At 42.3% G+C, this 19,062-nt stretch overlaps 1 protein-coding gene across 1 annotated transcript in view; it reads left to right on the forward strand.

The window, feature by feature from the left end:
• Nucleotides 1–942: 942 nt before the first annotated feature.
• mgst2 (microsomal glutathione S-transferase 2) overlaps nucleotides 943–19,062 on the forward strand; it is a 38,489-nt gene continuing 20,369 nt past the window's right edge. Inside the window, exons 1-3 of the mRNA XM_048537392.2 lie at nucleotides 943–1,076; nucleotides 7,434–7,533; nucleotides 14,741–14,811. Of these exons, the coding sequence (XP_048393349.1) occupies nucleotides 1,019–1,076; nucleotides 7,434–7,533; nucleotides 14,741–14,811 (229 nt within the window). The 5' untranslated portion in view covers nucleotides 943–1,018. The remainder of the gene's footprint in view (nucleotides 1,077–7,433; nucleotides 7,534–14,740; nucleotides 14,812–19,062) is intronic.

The following is a 19,062-nucleotide window of genomic DNA, read 5'->3' on the forward strand; positions in this document are numbered from 1 at the left end:
AAACGTAAACATTGCCTCCTTCCAACACATGTTGCCAGCGCTGCTGAGTTTCGCCAGCAATATCTGTTTTTGATTCTTAACGATAAAGTTCATTGTCCTGAAACTTGGCATAAAGGACTAACAAGATTTTGGCTGACGTGGTGCAGTTCCTCTGTAAATCACTAGATGTGGCTACAGATTGTGATTTGGTTTTGTTAAAAAACAACACAGAAAACAGGCTAAACAAACAGGAGGCTGGAAGAACACAACAAGCAAGGCAACATATGACTTCTCCTTTCCTCCAATGTTTCGGGTATCACTGATTTGCCGTGTTCTTCCAGCCTCCTGTTTGCCTTCCCTGGATTCCACCAATCTGCAGTTTTTTTCGTCTCTAACCGTAGAAACTAGGCTTGGGTTTATCAGATTTTCTGCATTTGATAGTGAACATAGTTTTTAAATATATATACGCATATATATAAGCATTTAAATGTACACCTATGTAAAGACTTTGTAAATTATCTCCAAGTATAATCGTTTGCAGCGTGAGGAAAACAAAAGATTTTAATCGATAGTGATCAGTTTCAGTGAAATTCAGACAGCACTTTATAAAACAATTAGTAGCCTTATTACGGGAGGGTAAATCTGGTAACGTGCAATCTTATCCTCCCGCCAACGCTTCCAAAGTGTGATGACAGCTACCACTCTATCAGCAAAATGAGAAATTCCTTGGGCTAGGCACAGTTTCATGGGAACGAATGAGAGGATATTACGTTGTGAACCATGCTGCTCAGCTGACTAGAGTTTTCTGGGGAGGCGTTCCTACCCCCCCTGATGGTTTATTTAACCACGTCCACACTGTCAGAATGGTTTAACTAGGAGGCTCTGTCTCCCTCTAGGGGATAAAGCAGCGTCTAACCATGTATCTGCAAGAGCAAGAACTGAGACTGCTTCCCATGGGCGGAGCTAAATTATCATTCCTTCCCCCACCCCATAGACTGCTCCTGTTGTTATCACCGGCTACTCCAGGTTGTCTAGAGTTATGGCGAAGGATTATGTCCTGTTAGCTGTTGTTTCTTTGTTATCTGTCGCCCAGCAGGGTAAGGCGTTGGTTTTGTATCTGTAACAGGTATCACTTCCCCCTTTCTTCTGGTTCCTGTTCAAATGCACAGTCCCTGCTGTACTTTAGCCTACCATCGACCGTGTCAGTGAGTTCGGAGGGTTGCCGCACAAATTCTAGCTTTGATTAAGTTCTGCATGTTTTATTCGGATAATAAGGAACAGATCAACTGATTTTTCTTTGCCCTCCCCTTCTCTCGAACCCCTTGAGGGAACCCCTTGAGGTAACTCCTACCTCCTTCCCTAAGTGGTGAAATGTTAAAGGCAGTGAACGAGCCAGCACGTTTACGAATACCTTTCTTGGAAGGCAGAGGGCAGTTTAGTCCGGCTTTCAAAGCGGAGGAATGTGATATAAATGCAGGACGAAATATGTGTATGTATGTGCAGATAAAACAACTTTACATCTCAGCTACACACTGACCAACTCTAGACACTACACGCTTGGTGGGAAGTGAAATTTTGGAAGAAGTGCAGAGGACATACACTTAATAGTTTTAGAGGTGTGAGATGTTCAGAAGCTGCTATGGTTTAAAGATTTGATTAGAGGCTTTGGGGGGAAAATAAACATGCCCAGTTTTGATGTATCAAATACAGGCAAGTTGCTTCCAGAAGCAGAAATGTTGGAGGGTACCTATTAGAGTCACTGGCAAATGGCTCTAAGGCCATAAGCAGACTTTAAAAGTAGCTGCTTATTGTGATCTGTAATATATTGTCAGAAAAACAAGTGACAGAAGCTGATTTGATAGTACTTTTCAGAAAGGAATTGGATATGTTCTGAAAAGGGAAAACAAATAGAGAACAATGGGAAATGGATAGGGGATAGGTGGGATAGCATTTTTGAAAATCCATGGATATGATGGGCTGACTAGCCTCCTGAATTGTCACAAGACAACACTTAAAAGGAGTTAGCACTGCATCATTGATTAATCTTGATACCAGAACGGTTCATGGAGGAGTTTGTTTTGTTTCGAAGTATGGAGAAAATGGTAAAGGAAATAAGCTTGATGTCTGGTTAAAGGCTTTCTTATAACTGCAGCAGGAGAGAGAGAGAGACATTAGTGTATTGGCCACGTCACTGGTCTAGTGATCCAAAACCCCAGCAAAGAATGTTTGAATCCCACCTTGGCATATTGGTAAAATTTGAATTCAATGAAAGTAGTCTGGAATAAAATGATAATAGTCTAATGATGATTATGTAGCCACGGTAGATTATTATGAAAACCCACCTGGTTCACACATTCCCTTCTGGGGAAGGAAATCTGCTGTCTTTACCTGGTCAATCTTCCATGTGACTCCAGAGCTGCAGCATCGCGGTTGATTCTGCAGCCAGCAGAGAGTTGGAGAGCAAAAGGAGTTGAGCCAGATAAGCCTGTGTCTGAAGCAGAGAAATTGCTGATCATTTCATTTACCAGATGGAATGTGGGTGAGAGTCTTCCTCAGTTTGAAGACCAGATTTTTGAGCAGCTAAAACACAAATAGAGAAAGGTTGGTCACATCTATTGATCAGAAAACCAATAATTATGTTTCTGTGGCATTTCAGTGGACCCTAGTGCAATTGCTCCATCCTGAAGAATGTAGGCTTCTGTTTAGTAGCTGAGGCAAAAATGACAAAGTAGATTCCGTTGGGGATAGGACATTGGATGAATCTCATCTCTATGTTGTTTCTTTGTGAGATCATGTTTTTTTTGGGGGGGACGGGCAGAAAAAGGGCAATAAAAGACAACATTACACCACTATCCCTAATGACAGCAATTGATTGTAGGGAAAAGGAGAGTTTTATCTATATTTAGACAGAAATTCCCAATCAGCAAAATGCCACTAAATATGTTGAATTAGAAAATCTTGCGTGGCTTTTGAGTCTATAAATTACATTTTATTTTAGATTTGGCCTGTTTGTATAGAATCAAGTGAAAGGGTCTCCCAATTAGGAGGGAAAAGCAAGTCATTTTGATATCTCATGCTGCTTGGCCACACCAGCACGGCACATAAGATTTTTACTACTTAAGCTTCATTTGAAAGTCACCCACACCATCCCTTCAGCTAAGGAATCCCACCCTTGCAAAGCTTTCGTCACCAATGTCAGTCTTTAGCTTCTGTAAGTTTTTGCATATTAGTTTGGCTGATTTATTTTTGTCTTGCGGTTTAATAATTAAAATCAGGATGTGCCATGAGGAAAATACTGAGACCAAGATGTGGATTAGATTCCCTACAGTGTGGAAACAGGTCCTTCAGCCCAACAAGTCCATACCGCCCTTCGAAGCATCCCACCCAGACCCATCCCCCTATAATCCACACACCCCTGAACACTATGGGCAATTTAGCATGGCCAATCCACCTAGCCTGCACATCTTTGGACTGCAGGAGGAAACCCACGCAGACACGGCGAGAACGTGCAAACTCTACACAGACAGTCGCCTGGGATTGGAATCGAATCCAGGTCCCTGGCGCTGTGAGGCTGCAGTGCTAACCACTGAGCCACCGTGCCGCCCCGATGTGCTAATGTGGAGGTAGCTGAAATTGTATTCATGATGGAAATTAAATGTTTGGAATAATGATCAGAGTTAATTGACTGTGTTTTTGGACTCAGTAGCTGTTCCAAAGTATTTCCCCCAATGAGACCATTAGTGCTAAATATGTGCAATGTGTTGGGCTCCCTCATTGCATCAGCAGGTTTATTCTGTGAATAGCTGCAGCATATAAACCAGAAGCCTCAGTTTAAATTCTGATGTAGGCCAGTTAACCAGTTTAATTTGGGACAGCACTTGACTTCAGGCAAGGGGATGGTGGGGCAACAGTGGGCTGATGGATAATGAAGATGTAGGGTTCTTATATAACAAAGTGTGGAGCTGGATGAACACAGCAGGCCAAGCAGCATCTCAGGAGCACAAAAGCTGATGTTTCAGGCCTAGACCCTTCATCAGAGAGGGAACTGGAATAAATAGGGAGAGGGGGGAGGCGGACTGAAGATGGAGAGAAAACCATCTTGTTTCCATTTACTGGCAATGGCGGAAGTAACGCAATACACTCTAATTGAATGCATTGAGGATTGTGATGTCAACTATGAGATTCTCGGAAGTCTTTGAATTAGTGTCCTCTTCTCAAGTTTTAACCTCTGCCTGCTCTCAGACTGCTGGTAATGATACTTTATCATGAGTGTAAAAGAGCAGCAACTGGGCATTCAGAAGATTGGTAACAATAGAGGCAGAAAGAAGTAGAGGGTTACACTGAGATTTAAATCAGGAAAGATGAAAGGAGGCTGTAGCAGAACATAAACACTAGCATGGACTAACCACCTGCTTCTCTTTATATATCTCACATAATTCTAAGAATATTCCTCTGAATATTTTCCTTAAAATGTTAAATAATTCTTTCATATCTTACCAGAAATTGAGTCCTCTGTGAGCAACTTGGAGCAGTCAACCCATGATCTTCAAAGTGTGATTCAATATCTCATAGATTCATAGTGTTATTTGAGCAATTGTCTAGTTCACACTATATTCACAACATAAAACCTTCAATAACTCCATGCTGATTAACCTCATGAAAAATTTTCATTGCTAGATGATCACATGGTTGAGTAATGGGGTGATATTTTATGTTGGTGGATTAAGTTCAGAACCCAAATTATCACTGCTTCACCAGTTGTGTTTTTATAGATGTTCCTTGTATTTTGAAATTAACCCACCATATGTCAAAAATGTTTCTGAGATGAAGATCTTTGTGACCTGAAACTAGAATGATGTGACTGTGTTTTCAAGGTCTATGTAGAGTAATGTTGATTATATTCTTCTTTATTTGTCATTCTCATCCAGTCCTTTTTCTGAGTGGACTCCCATTACAGTCTATTCATATACTCCATGGATCTTATCGAAGGAATTTTATTTTCTTGTGGATGAATCTGTATGGTGAACTAGTCAACTTTAGTGTAAGAAATCCTATCAGATCATCAGCAATGTCATTTTCTGCAATGGATTACTAAGTACTCATTGTGCATGTAGCACTGTTCTTTGCATGTATCCCACCACTTGATCCCTAGCAGATTGATTCTGGTTGGAATCAGCAATGTGCACAAGTCAAACTTTGGATAATTTTCATCTGCCACGTTAGTTTATATCAGTTAGCAGCATCGTGGGATAGCCTGTAACCCACTGAACCGCTAGTGGCATGGATTTGTGTAATCAATACAGTTCGGCTGTTTCTGCTGATGTGGGCTGCAGTCAACTCTTTGACACCAATTGCTCAATGCTAGATCATACTTCTTAAAATAAAATAGAAAAAAACTTTGCCAGGTAACAAAGAAATCCCACAGAAAACATGGAGTGTCAGTAAATAAATCTAAAGCAAGAGAGAGACACTAGCAGCCAAGTGTGAAGGTATGTTACCATGTGGAGGTTGACATCTGAGCTAATGTAGAAATAATTTGTCTTTGACAACTGAAGGTAACCGTGGACAAGTGAAGCACCTCAAATTGAAGAATAATAAAAGGCATAACAGATTCTGCATTATGGGGTCTCTGAAGGTGGAAATATGATATGATTTTGATAGAAATTGTTTTGTAGAAATCTGAAATGAAACAAAGGATTGTGTTTCATTTCCAAACATGCAGCTTCACTCTTCTCCCGTTTTAAGGAAACCGCAATATTTCTGTGTTTTTATTGAAAACAAAGTCAAACATTCTGACCCAGGTGTGAATGGGCTCACGTCAGGAAATAGAGTGTGTGTGTAAAAATGAATGTGTCACTAGTTTGCCTGTGATGTCATGTCGAAAATGTCTTGTGAGTTATGCATATTACTGCAATACCATATTTTGACCACAAGAGGTCCTAAGCAGATTACATGAAGTGTAATTCCCAATAGGTGTGTACAACAGTACAAAGCAATGTTGACCTCACAGATTATATGCATTTCTCTTTCCTTCATATTTGTAGAATGATCAGTCGACGCCTGTCATGCTACTTGTTTAGAACTAGATAGGAAGGCCAAAAATTCAGTTGCTTCTTTGTGCTGGATTAGTCTGTCTCTTGGGCAACAGTGGGTGTGACTGTCATTTGGGTTTCACAACCCTCAGAGAGAGGAGACTGTTTAAACTAAGATATCTGCTTCTATTTGTTAAGCAGTGGCCCCTGCTGATAATGTACATACATCGTTCTTAGGTGAAGACCAGGCTGGGTGAAGGGTCTGGGCCCGAAACGTCAGCTTTTGTGCTCCTGAGATGCTGCTTGGCCTGCTGTGTTCATCCCACTTCACACTTTGTTATCTTGGATTCTCCAGCATCTGCAGTTCACATTATTTCAGAGCTAACTGTGTCTCCCTCATGTTGTATGGACTGCCATAGTTTGTGGTATAACTGGAGCCACGAAGGGTGATAGCCTGGTAGCAGTCAGTGTTAGACAGCTGTGACTTATGATACAGAGCATGTTACCCCCAATTTGGGAGACAATGGCCTGGGGACAAATTAGGAAGGAAAGTTCTCAGTTTGGTAATGAAATATGTGGACGAAATTCACCTTTGCTATTAATTAATTTGGGGCACATCAGTTTATGTCAGTGAAGCTCATCTCTCTGATTTAGGCTAATGCTTCTGTGACTTGGCTGTGCATTGGTCCATTAAAAGGAACAGCAGTGACAGAACAGAGTTGAGCTCATTTCCTAGAGATAGTAAGAACTGCCAATGCTGGAGTCAGAGATCAGACTGTGGAGCTGGAGGAACACAACAGGTCAGGCAGCATCAGAGGAGCAGGAAAGTTGAAGTTTCGGGTCATTTCTGAAGCAAGGTCCCAACCCAAAATGTCAGCTTTCCTGCTCCTCTGATGCTGCCTGGCTTGCTGTGTTCCTCCAGCTCCACACTGTGAGCTTATTTCCTACTTGTCTTTGTTCCTGAAAACATCAGGAAAGGTTTATAGAGCAAGCAAATTTATTACGAGATGACAGAGCTGCAAACAAGAAGATATGAGGCTGAAGACTAAAAGAATTAATTTAAATGTCTAATCCATTTTTATCCAAGTCAAATTTGGTTTGAAACGTTGGTTCAAATGGGAGTGTGTTGCTGTGAATGAACTTCTATTTACTACTTGATTTATAAAATCCATACCAGCAGTGAGTCTTCTATCCTGCCCATTTGCTTCTCATCAGGCATTGCCATCATTTTCAATGGTCTGCTGTGTTTCCTGACCTTTGAACTTGGAGCCATTTAATATGTTAAAAGTTGCATGGTGTGTGTGTTAGACTATGAGAATGCTATCATCTACATACTTTGTATTGTCCATATTAAATCTTTGTCCCGGCATATCTCCCTTTATGTATACTGTTTAATAAGCAAACTTTCCATTGTATGTGCAGCATATTTTGCCAAGCAAGTAGGAAGTGCCAGGAAGAAGTATAAAATCACTCCACCATCAGTTACAGGATCTCCTGATTTTGAAAGAATATTTCGTGCACAGTAAGTTTACTCAAGCTTTTTATAATACGTATTGAATCTGATGAATTGACTGAGGATTTCCTTCTTCCAATTATTCCCAAATGAAATTGTGCTTAAGCTTTTTAGTGTGGTCATTTAAAGACTACTTTTTCATCAATTTGAAAAAAAATCAAAGTTCTTACTGCATTTTTCTTAATTAACTGTCTTGTTAGGCATAAATCAATCTTGGGTTTTTCTTTTTGCAGTTAAATAATTAGCAGGATATTCAAGTTGACATCATCCCTGGAGAGGAGCAAGACCTGTACTATGTAAACATTGTAAACGACACTACAATTTCATGACTCTGACCAGCTAGAACTGTAGCTCAGAGTTCCCAATGACTCAGACTGAACTACACTGGGCTGCATGGAGTCGGGGAGGACTAGCATTTGGCAGCCAACACAACAATAAGTAGTCCATAAGCAGTTGCAATCTGTGCAAGAACAAAGACAGACTCTCAAACACATTTTCAGCTTTTTAAAATAATTAACCATTTACCTTTAATGTTTACTTTATCTTCCTCTCCTTGAAAGTATTGACTTGTGGTTTTCAGCTTTGATACCTGTCCCAATTCTTGATTTAATGAGCCTCGTTAATAATCTTTGAGTAACTTTTTAGACATGCATCACAGCCAGCTGTTCCGACTTGTTTGTAACCATTTTGATGGTTGGCCGCACTACCCTCATCTAAGCCCTTCCTCATTGTTGCCCAAATAGGAGACACTGATCCTATTTGTATCTATCTAATCATAGCTAGAGAATGGCATTCAGTGGCTTCTCGTCCTGCTCTCCATTATTTCCTCTGGAGTGGCAAAGGATCTGTCTTTGGCTGTTCAGTGACATCATCCAAAGGCATGGCAAGAGTTTTCACATGTACATTGATGACACCCAACTCTACCACCCCACCATTACCACTGCCACATCTCTCAACTACTCCTAACTATCAGACTGCATATCTGATATCCAGTACAGGTTTGGCAGAAATTTACTCCAAAGAAGTACTTTGAAAATGAAAGCAATAGTTTTCAAATACCTTCCAAACTCCACTTCTTGGCTATGGTCAACTTGTGTCCTTGGCAACAGTCTGTGATAAAGCCCAGTCTGTTTGCACCTTGGAGTCACACTTGATCCTCAGATAAGCTTCCAACCAAATTTGTGCCAAGTAAAGAATGCTGATTCTCTTCCATAATGTCACTGAACTTCATCCCATCTCAGCACATCCTTTGCTGAAATCCTAACCTACACCTTTTGTTACCTTTTATTATTTCAACACCCATCCATCTAGTCTCCCACATAAACTTGAGCTCAACTGGAACTCTGCCCATGTCTTAACTCACAACCAGGCGCTTTCCCTTATCACTTCTGTACTCCTTTTCTTCCACTGGTGCCCCATCTAGCAACGTCTTGCTTTTAAAATGATCATCTTTGTTTTCAAATCCCAACCTGGTTTTGCCCGTCCCTATCTCTGACACCCTGTCGAGCTCCACAACCCTCCAATATCTGTGCTGCATTAATTCTAGATTCCTGTGCACTCCAGATTTATAAATTTCGCACTATTGCTGTCTGTGCTTTCAGTTGTGTAAGTTCTGAGCTGTAGAATTCCATCACTTCACCTCTCAATGTTTTTAAGATGTTTAACCATCTGGCCTAATATGTTACTTTATGGCCCATTGTCATACTTTGTTTTATAATGTACACATAATATAAAATGTCATACTTTGTTTTATAATGTTACTTATAACGGAAGTGTCCTTTGTTATGTAAAAGGTGCAATTATAAATAAGTTGTTGAAGCTGGTCTTGCTCCGAACAATATCAACAAATGCATATACTTTCCATTTGGGTTCGAGATCCAGGGGATAACAAGAGACAGCAGGATCTTGGCAGATGTTCCTTTCACCCTCCACTTCCCTTTGCTGAGAACTGAAGTAAATTCTGTGGTTGAGTTACTGGAAGTGTTTGACATTTTCGTGAAGAGAGCTTTCTGCCAGTTTTGCTAACTTGTTACTGTATTACGGAGAGATGTAGCCTACTCTCTATATATGCTAGGTCCATTGTAAATAAACTCTTCCATGGTGTTGCAGGGCTAGAAGCAGATGCCTGGCCAAGGAGAGACTGACTTAGAAGGAATGGCCAACATCATATTGGCAGTAGACAGGAAGGGTGCATGATGGAGCAGTACAAAGGTTATTGTCATTGTGTTCCCCCTAAGCTGAGGAGCAATATAGCACTCTGTAGGTAGTCACGTAGGGACCTTTAAGGCCCCACATTGTTTTGCATGGCTATGCCATTTTAAAGACCCTCCACACTTTAATAAGCCCCAAGCAGCATTGGAAGGTTAGAGGGGCCATTGGCAGTGCATGTCTGTTTGAACTCAAGTTTCGGGGATAGGAGTCAAGCCAGGAAAACATTGGGATATTTGAGTTTGAACTAGACAAAGGCACAAGTGAGGTGACAAATGAGCTGATATGGTCTGGAGTAAAGGCAGCAGAAGTATTTGACTTTCCTGTCGTAAAAGATTTGGAGCTTGAGATTGGACAGGAGGCAGAGATCGTATGTTGTCAGAGAATTTATTGTAACCGATTTTATTTTTATAAAACATTGTGAGGGAACCTTCCCTTTTGTTTCACTCAGAAGTAGGGGGAAACAAGTAGAGGTTTTATTTGCTTACAGATACAACCTTTGATTGCCAATAATTAATGTCAGTCAGTCCCTTCACCTTAATTGAGGCATATCCATATAATGATATGGTGCTGGTTAATAATTCAGCACAAGCCTTTAGACAACATAAGATTTGACTTCACATGAACATGAATCATTTGTGTGCAATTGTATTGTGATGGCTGCTTGCTGAAATAACAGAGGCATAAATTAGTGCTGCGCTTCATCAAGGTGAATGATTCAGTTTGCCCTTTTCTTGCCCTCCTTACAACAGAAAACTACTGGTTTGTCCAGAAATATCAATTCACAAAGGGCTAGGAGCTATCCATCAGATTAGCTACGTGTCCACTCTTCATGTATGAATGTCAGTGTGGACTCAATGGGCCAAATGGCCTGCTTCTGTACTGTAGGGATTCTATGATTCTGATTTCACCAGAAATTTAATTGCCCTTTGAAGATAAAGAGTGCTACTGCTTGTCATTTTAGTAGATTTTAAAAGACTTTAAGTCAAAAAATACTTCCTTTTTAAAAAAAGGGTCAGATAAAACCATGCTTTCCATTTCTGATCCCTACAGAATTTATTTTTGCTGATATAGCACAAATATAGGTGTCAGGTAGGGGTGGGGGTCAGGCTTGGTTGTGATGGCCTCCACAGGTGAATAGTCCTCTTACAGCTATTATCTAGTTGTCATGGGGGACTTCAACTTTCCAAATATTGACTGGGAATACTATAGTTCGAGTACTATAGATGGGTCAGTTTTTGTCCAGTGTGTGCAGGAGGGGTTCCTGACACAGTATGTAGATAGCCCAACAAGGGGCGAAGCCACATTAGATTTGGTACTGGGTAATGAGCCTGGCCAGGTGTTAGATTTGGAAGTAGGTGAGCACTTTGGTGATAGTAATCACAATTCTGTTATGTTTAATTTAGTGATGGAAAGGGATAGGTGAATACCACTGGGCAAGAGTTATAGCTGGGGGAAAGGCAATTACAATGAGATTAGGCAAGATTTAGGGAGCATAGAATGGGGAAGGAAACTGCAGGGGATGGACACAATAGAAATGTGGAGCTTATTCAAGGAAAAGCTCCTGTGTGTCCTAGATGAGTATGTACCTGTCAGGCAGGGAGGAAACTATAGAGTGCAGGAGCCGTGGTTTACGAAGGAGGTAGAATCTCTGGTCAAGAGGAAGAAGAAGGCTTATGTTAGGATGAGATGTGAAGATTCAGTTAGGGCACTTGAGGGCTACGAGGTAGTCAGGAAAGACCTAAAGAGAGAGCTCAGAAGAGCCAGGAGGAGACATGAGAAGTTGTTGGCGGATAGGATCAGGGTAAACCCTAAGGCTTTCTATAGGTATTTAAGGAATAAAAGAATGACGAAAGTAAGATTAGGCCCAATCAAGGATAGTAGTGGTAAGTTGTGTGTGGAGTCAGATGAGATAGGGGAAGCGCTAAATGAATATTTTTCAACAGTATTCACTCTAGAAAACGACAATGTTGTCGAGGAGAATACCGAGATACAGGCTACTAGACTAGGTGGGATTGAGGTTCACAAGGAAGAGGTATTAGAAATCCTTCAGAGGGTGAAGATAGATAAGTCCCCTGGGCCAGATGCGATTTATCCTCGGATCCTCTGGAAAGCCAGGGAGGAGATTGCCGAGGCTTTTGCATTGATCCTCAACTCGTCATTGTCTACAAGAATAGTGCCAGATGACTGGAGGATAGCAAATGTGGTTCCCCTGTTCAAGAAGGGGAGTAGAGACAACCCTGGTAATTATAGACCAGTGAGCCTTACCTCAGTTGTTGGTAAATTGTTGGAAAAGGTTATAAGGGATAGGATTTATAATCATCTAGAAAAGAATAAATTGATTCAGGATAGTCAGCACGGTTTTGTGAAGGGAAGGTCGTGCCTCACAAACCTTATTGAGTTCTTTGAGAAGGTGATCAAACAGGTGGATGAGAGTAAACCGGTTGATGTGGTGTATATGGATTTCAGCAAGGCGTTCCATAAGGTTCCCCACAGTAGGCTATTGTACAAAATGCGGAGGTATGGAATTGTGGGAGATATAGCAGTTTGGATCAGAAATTGGCTTGCTGACAGAAGACAGAGGGTGGTAGTTGATGGGAAATGTTCATCCTGGAGACCAGTTACTAGTGGTGTACCGCAAGGGTCGATGTTGGGTCCACTGCAGTTCGTCATTTTTATAAATGACCTGGATGAGGGCGTAGAAGGATGGGTTAGTAAATTTGCAGACGATACTAAGGTCGGTGGAGTTGTGGAAAGTGACGAAGGATGCTATAGGTTGCAGAGAGACATAGATAAGCTGCAGAGCTGGGCTGAGAGGTGGCAAATGGAGTTTAATGCAGACAAGTGTGAGGTGATGCACTTTGGTAGGAGTAACCGGAAGGCAAAGTACAGGGCTAATGGTAAGACTCTTAGTAGTGTAGATGAGCAGAGAGATCTCGGTGTCCATGTACACAGATCCTTGAAAGTTGCCACCCAGGTTGACAGGGCTGTTAAGAAGGCATACAGTGTTTCAGCTTTTATTAATAGAGGGATTGAGTTCCGGAACCAAGAGGTTATGGTGAAGCTGTACAAAACTCTGGTGCGGCCGCACTTGGAGTATTGTGTACAGTTCTGGTCACCGCATTATAAGAAGGATGTGGAAGCTTTGGAAGGGGTGCAGAGGAGATTTACTAGGATGTTGCCTGGTCTGGAGGGAAGGTCTTACGAGGAAAGGCTGAGGGACTTGAGGCTGTTTTCATTAGAGAGAAGAAGGTTGAGAGATGACTTAATTGAAACATATAAAATAATCAGAGGGTTAGACAGGGTGGGTAGGGAGAGCCTTTTTCCTAGGATGGGGACGGCGAGCACGAGGGGGCATAGCTTTAAATTGAGGGGTGAAAGATATAGGACAGATGTCAGAGGTAGTTTCTTTACTCAGAGAGTAGTAAGGGAATGGAACGCTTTGCCTGCAACGGTAGTAGATTCGCCAACTTTAGGCACATTTAAGGCGTCATTGGATAAGCATATGGATGTACATGGAATAGTGTAGGTTAGATGGGCTTCAGATCGGTATGACAGGTCGGCACAACATCGAGGGCCGAAGGGCCTGTACTGTGCTGTAATGTTCTATGTTCTATGTTCAGAGCTGGAATTTCTTTTCGTAAATAGGAACGCGTGTGTGAGTGATGAGGTGAGAATCAGACTGGACAGAATTCCAGTTCCACTTCTTCCCTCTCTTTGCCTTGGTAAATCAGTAGTTTGGATGTTCTTAGATTCAGGTGAAATAAAAGCAAAATGCCAGAAATTGAGGCTGGAGTGGGTCATTTGTTCGGTAACATCACTGATTTGGGTGCCCCACGTTGATTCTCCTACCACCCCAAAATCCTCCATCCTCTTGTCTAACTCAGCTTTGAATCGATTCAGTGGTACAGCCTGCTGTACTCAATAAGGAAGCGAATTCCAAAGATTAATGACCTTCTGAGAGAAGAAATTTCTCCTCCTCTCCATCTGAAGTGGAAGACCACTTAATTTGAAACTATGCCCTTTAGCCTGAGATGCAAGCGGAATATCCTCTCAACATTTACCCAGTTAACCATGGCTGGGTCCTTCATGCTTCAACCACATCACCTGTCCTTCTTCCAACTCTTCCTCATGAGACAAATTCCTCACTCCACAAATCAGCCTAGTGAACCTTCTGTGAACTGCTTCCAATGCAAAAGTATCCCTCGCTGGGTAAGTTGATCAAAACTGTACTTGTATTCTCGATGAGATGTCAGTAAAGTCCTGTATAGTTGAAGCCAAACATTTATACTTCTATATTTCATTCTCCTTGCACTAAAGGCTGACATTCTATTTGGCACCTCGATTATTACTGTATCTGTGTGCTGACTGTTTGAGATTTGTGTACAACAGCAGCTAGGTCCCTCAACCACCGTATTTTGCAGTTTCTCTTCATTTCAACAGTACTCTGGTCTTCTGCTTTTCTACTCTTCCTGCCAGAGCAACAACCTCTTACACATTAAACTGCACCACATTTATCAGGTCATATAGCATCGGCGGGGTGGAAGGAATAAATTCTGTCATCTTTCATCAGAATTGCATGGAGGTAATTTCCAGTGTGATTCAGCACCTTATTTATTTATTTATTGTCACGCGTACCCAAATACAGGCAGTCCATAGTAAGCAAAGGATGTATGGATCAAAAAGACTTCAGCAGAGGCCTACAGGTTATATGGCGCAGGGCGTGCATGAGGCAAGATCAACGTTAGCAAGATCAGCATTATTTGAGGCTACAGAGTCCATTCATCGATCTCGAGATAGCCAGGAAGAAACTGTTCCTCAACCTGCTTGTGTGTATGTTCAAGCTTCTGTATCTTCTGCCTGATGGAAGAATTTACAGCAGATCATTACCAAGGTGTGGAGAGTTGGAGAACTTCTGGGGGAGGACATTTCCAAGCAATTTCAAAGGAATATTTTGGAAACATCCATTGTCAATGAATTAATGCTTTTTGTGTTTAATTCCCTGCAGGCAGAACTCTGTTGAATTCTATCCCGTGTTCCTGGTTGTATTTTGGACTTCTGGGTTGTTCTTTAATCAAGGTGAGCAGTAATGTATTTTAAAAAGTGGTATTCCCAAATATGTGCACTTGGTCTTCAATAAAGCCAGTTCATTTGCATGGCAATCATTACCTGTGAGGCCTAGGCGGAACAGTTTCTTCATCATTTCCTTTAAAAGGAGACAAGGTTGAAGGTATTATGACACATGGTGGTGTCCCTTCCACCACCTTCTACAGCAGTATTGCAGAGATCTATGGGGAATAGGGAGACTGAAAGAAAATGAAAAGTAGCTTTACATTTTCTTAGTTCCTAACATGATTCAGTGGATAAACATTGCAGCCGGTGCGATACTGAGCGGTGTAGTGTATTCCATCCCTGGTTAATGCTGATCTAGCAAATTTCAGCCCAACTAGCAGCTGACCAGTGTTGCTAGCCTCAGTGCACCTGGGCTACCTGGGAAAAGATTTGGCCTGATTTCTGTTCAATGATCTGTTCTCGATATAAGCACATATGTGTAACCACCAGACTTTTTTAAATTTCAAAAGTATACGTTATTATACACCACATTGTCACTAAAGCAATTTGGTTCTTTACAGTAGCATATGAAGAAACAATGATTTGAGTTTGACTCAATCCAGTACTACAAACAAAGGCATTTCTTACTTGACACTTGAGGCACAGGGAGGGTCTGATAACTGAATGAACCCTCATTTAACTTTGACAGAAAGACCTCAGGCAGTTTCATTTCCCCACTGTGCCTTGGCAGAGGCTACCCCAAACTCGAGTGCCTCCCTGAGCACGCATTCCTAGACCTTGGAATGTACCAGTCTGCAACACTGTCTATGCCAACTTGTTGCTCTGGAAGACCAACTAGTTTCAGGCAGCCTAGGAGCGTCTTTCACTGAGTTGATGGTCATATAAGCATGGAATCCCTACCCTGTGGAAATAGGTGCTTTGGCGCAACAAGTCCACACTGACCCTTGGAACATCCAACCCAGACCCATCTCCCTATAACCAACCTAATCTACACATCCCTGAATACTATGGGCAATTTAGCGTGGCCAATCCACCTAGCCTGCACATCTTTGGACTGTGGGAGGAAACTGGAGCACCCGGAGAAAACCCATGCAGACACAGGGAGAATGTGCAAACTCCACACAGACAGTTGCCCGAGGCTGGAATCGAACCTGGGTCCCTGGTGCTGTGAGGCAGCAGTGCTAACCACTGAGCCACCCGTGCCGCCCCAAAGCACAATAGATGTTTGTCTCTGAGTGCATCCCAGGGAACAGAACGTATAGCACAGAGTCCTGCATCTCAGAGCTGCTCAGGATAAACCTCTAGCCACCAGACAAAGACAGATCAGCCTCACTTGTGATGTTACTGTGATGAAGATGCTGCCAAATGTCACTGCCTGAGCTCATCCTGAAACACAGTTTGACCAGCAACCCTTTGAGAAGTTGCAAATGCAAATCTGCAAGAATTGTTGTAAGAAGACTATCGCCTCCATGTAAACTTTTCAAATATTCCCTGCCAGGATAAAAGTCTTTGCGAGGCTTGCTTACATACTTAGAGGGTGACAGCTGCTGATCTCATTGAGGAATTGCTGAGCCCTGTCAGCATGTGAAAGCTGAATAAACATCAGTAGATAACTATCTTTAACATAGGATGCCCAGCAGTTTTGTCATTCTATAGTTCAGCCAAGTTCAGTCAACTCCTCAGACTGTCAAATGTGACTCCTTTCCACTCCCTTCCCCACACCATTGAATTAACACTTACTATCACCAAAAGGTTAAGAATTACTGAAATATAACAAAATTGTTGAGATTATGGGAAGTTTTTTTGACATTTGTAAGTTATTTATTGTTAACCGGGTCTGTTGAAGAGATTAGTCTTTAGAATTGTAATTTGGCCTATGAAGTATAGAAGCAAATTATCTTCTACAGGCTGAAATTATAGTTGAAGGTTTGATTAAGATACTTGAGGACAGTTCATCAACCAAACACTTCAAATGACAAAAATTAGGTTTTCACAGAATCGCTACAGTGTGGAAGCAGGCCATTCAACCCGTAGAGTCCACACCAACACCCCCCAAACAGCATTTCACCCAGACCCACTCCCCCTACTCTATTCCAATAACCCTGCAACTCCCATGGATAATCCACCTAGCTTGCACATCCCTGCACATGATGGGCAATTTAGCCTGCACATCTTTGGACTGTGGGAGGAAACTGGAGCACCCGGAGAAAACCCACGCAGACACGGGGAGAATGTACAAACTCCACACAGACAGTCACCTGAGGGTGGAATCAAACCCGGGTCCCTGGCGCAGTGAGGCTGCAGTGCTAACCACTGTGCTGTCCCCAAGTTTAGTTGTACTAAATTTGAATATTGTTGGAAAAAGACACAGTTTGTCAGAACTTCTCAACTTCGCACTCTGTCTTATCATCCCCCTGAAGAATCATGCTGATACATGGATCGCTGGATCTTGATTCTGTTACTTTAGTAATTATTGTTCACATTTAGAAGTGTTGCAGACCATTTAAGGATTCAGAGTGTTGGTGAGGGGTTGTACTTCAGAGTGTGATCATATTGTCACTCAATCTGGGAAAATCCAATGGTGAGAAAAAGGATTGTGTGTTCACGTTACAGCATAGTGACCAAGAACAGAAACTCTCCCAATAACTGTGGCACCTGGACTGCTACTTTGAATTGGATCAGCTAGCACTGCCTTGGTCAAAAAAAATGATCTGGGGATTCTTGGTATGTGCAGTTCATTTGCATGTATCTCTCACCAAGTTATTAAGTAGTTGTGTTTTGTTTGAGTCTTCTGTAACTTTTACTAAAAGCTTTGTAAAATGCATGACTTTTCAAATGATAATTCATTCAAACAGCACCACAGTCAGGGGCTTAGGATGTGAGGTGTGAGTATTCAACTGTGCAGAATTACTTTATACTGTGATCTTAAACAAAACCTTGTAACAGGGCATGTCAGGTCTCTGGATACCTGTGTCTAAAGGGAAAGAGTGAATGTGTTAAATCCTGTTAATGCTGTGTTGTCTGCATATTCTGAGAAAATTACCTACATTGATGTTAGAGCTATGCTTGCAAGGAGTTGGTCAGTAAGTTGTAATAAAGCTTAAATAAAAGGAACGCAAAAATATGAATATTTTGCGATAGAAAACAGAACAATTGGAAAGAAAGATGTAAGTTATAAAGAAAAGTGGGGACAGCAGGCCGAAAAGGAGCATCTTAAAATTTATATTTGTTTTCCAAACTGCGTAAAAAAGAAAATTTAAAACAAAACACTGAACTGATTTGGCAGCTGCAAAAAGACAAGAAATAATAACTGTGCATTTGAAATTACAAGGTGTAGAGCTGGATGAACACAGCAGACCAAGCAGCGTCTTGGGAGCAGGAAGGCTGACGTTTCGGGCCTAGACCCTTCATCAGAAATGGGGGAGGGGAAGGGGATTCTGAAATAAATAGGGAGAGAGGAGAAGATTGGTGGAGAGGAGACAGTTAGGTCAAAGAGACGGAGTTGGAGCCAGTAAAGGTGAGTGTAGGTGGGGAGTTAGGGAGGGGATAGGACAGTCCAGGGAGGACAGGCAGGCCAAGGGGTTGGGATGAGGCTGGTAGGTAGGAGAGGGGGGTGGGGCTTGAGATGGGAGGAGGGGACAGGTTGGAGGAAGGACAGGTTAGGGAGACGGGGGCGAGCTGAGCTGATTTTGGGATGCGGTCAGCAAAGGGGAGATTTTGAAGCTTGTGAAGTCCACATTGATACCATTGAGCTGCAGGGTTCCCAAGCGGAATATGAGTTGCTGTTCCTGCAACCTTCGGGTGGCATCTTTATGGCGCTGCAGGAGGCCCAGGCTGGACATGTCGTCTGAGGAACGGGAGGGGGAGTTGAAATGGCTCGCGACTGGGAGGTGCAGTTGTTTAGTGCGAACTGAGTGTAGGTGTTCCTCAAAGCGGTCCCCAAGACTCCTCTACATTGGGGAAACCAAGTGGAGTCTTGGGGACGGCTTTGTGGAACACCTATGCTCGGTTCGCACGAAACAACTCCCCCTCCGGTTCGGTAGACAATGTGTCCATCCTGGGCCTCCTGCAGTGCCACAGCGATGCCACCCACAGGTTGCAGGACAGCAACTCATATTCCGCTTGGGAACCCTGCAGCCCAATGGTGTCAATGTGGACTTCACAAGCTCCAAAATCTCACCTCCCCCACCTGCATCCCAAAACCAGCCCAGTTTGTCCCCGCCTCCCTAACCAGTTCTTCCTTCCACCTATCCCTTC

This window comes from Stegostoma tigrinum, chromosome 1 (assembly GCF_030684315.1).
Source record: "Stegostoma tigrinum isolate sSteTig4 chromosome 1, sSteTig4.hap1, whole genome shotgun sequence".
In the NCBI taxonomy this organism is placed as follows: Eukaryota; Metazoa; Chordata; class Chondrichthyes; order Orectolobiformes; family Stegostomatidae; genus Stegostoma; species Stegostoma tigrinum.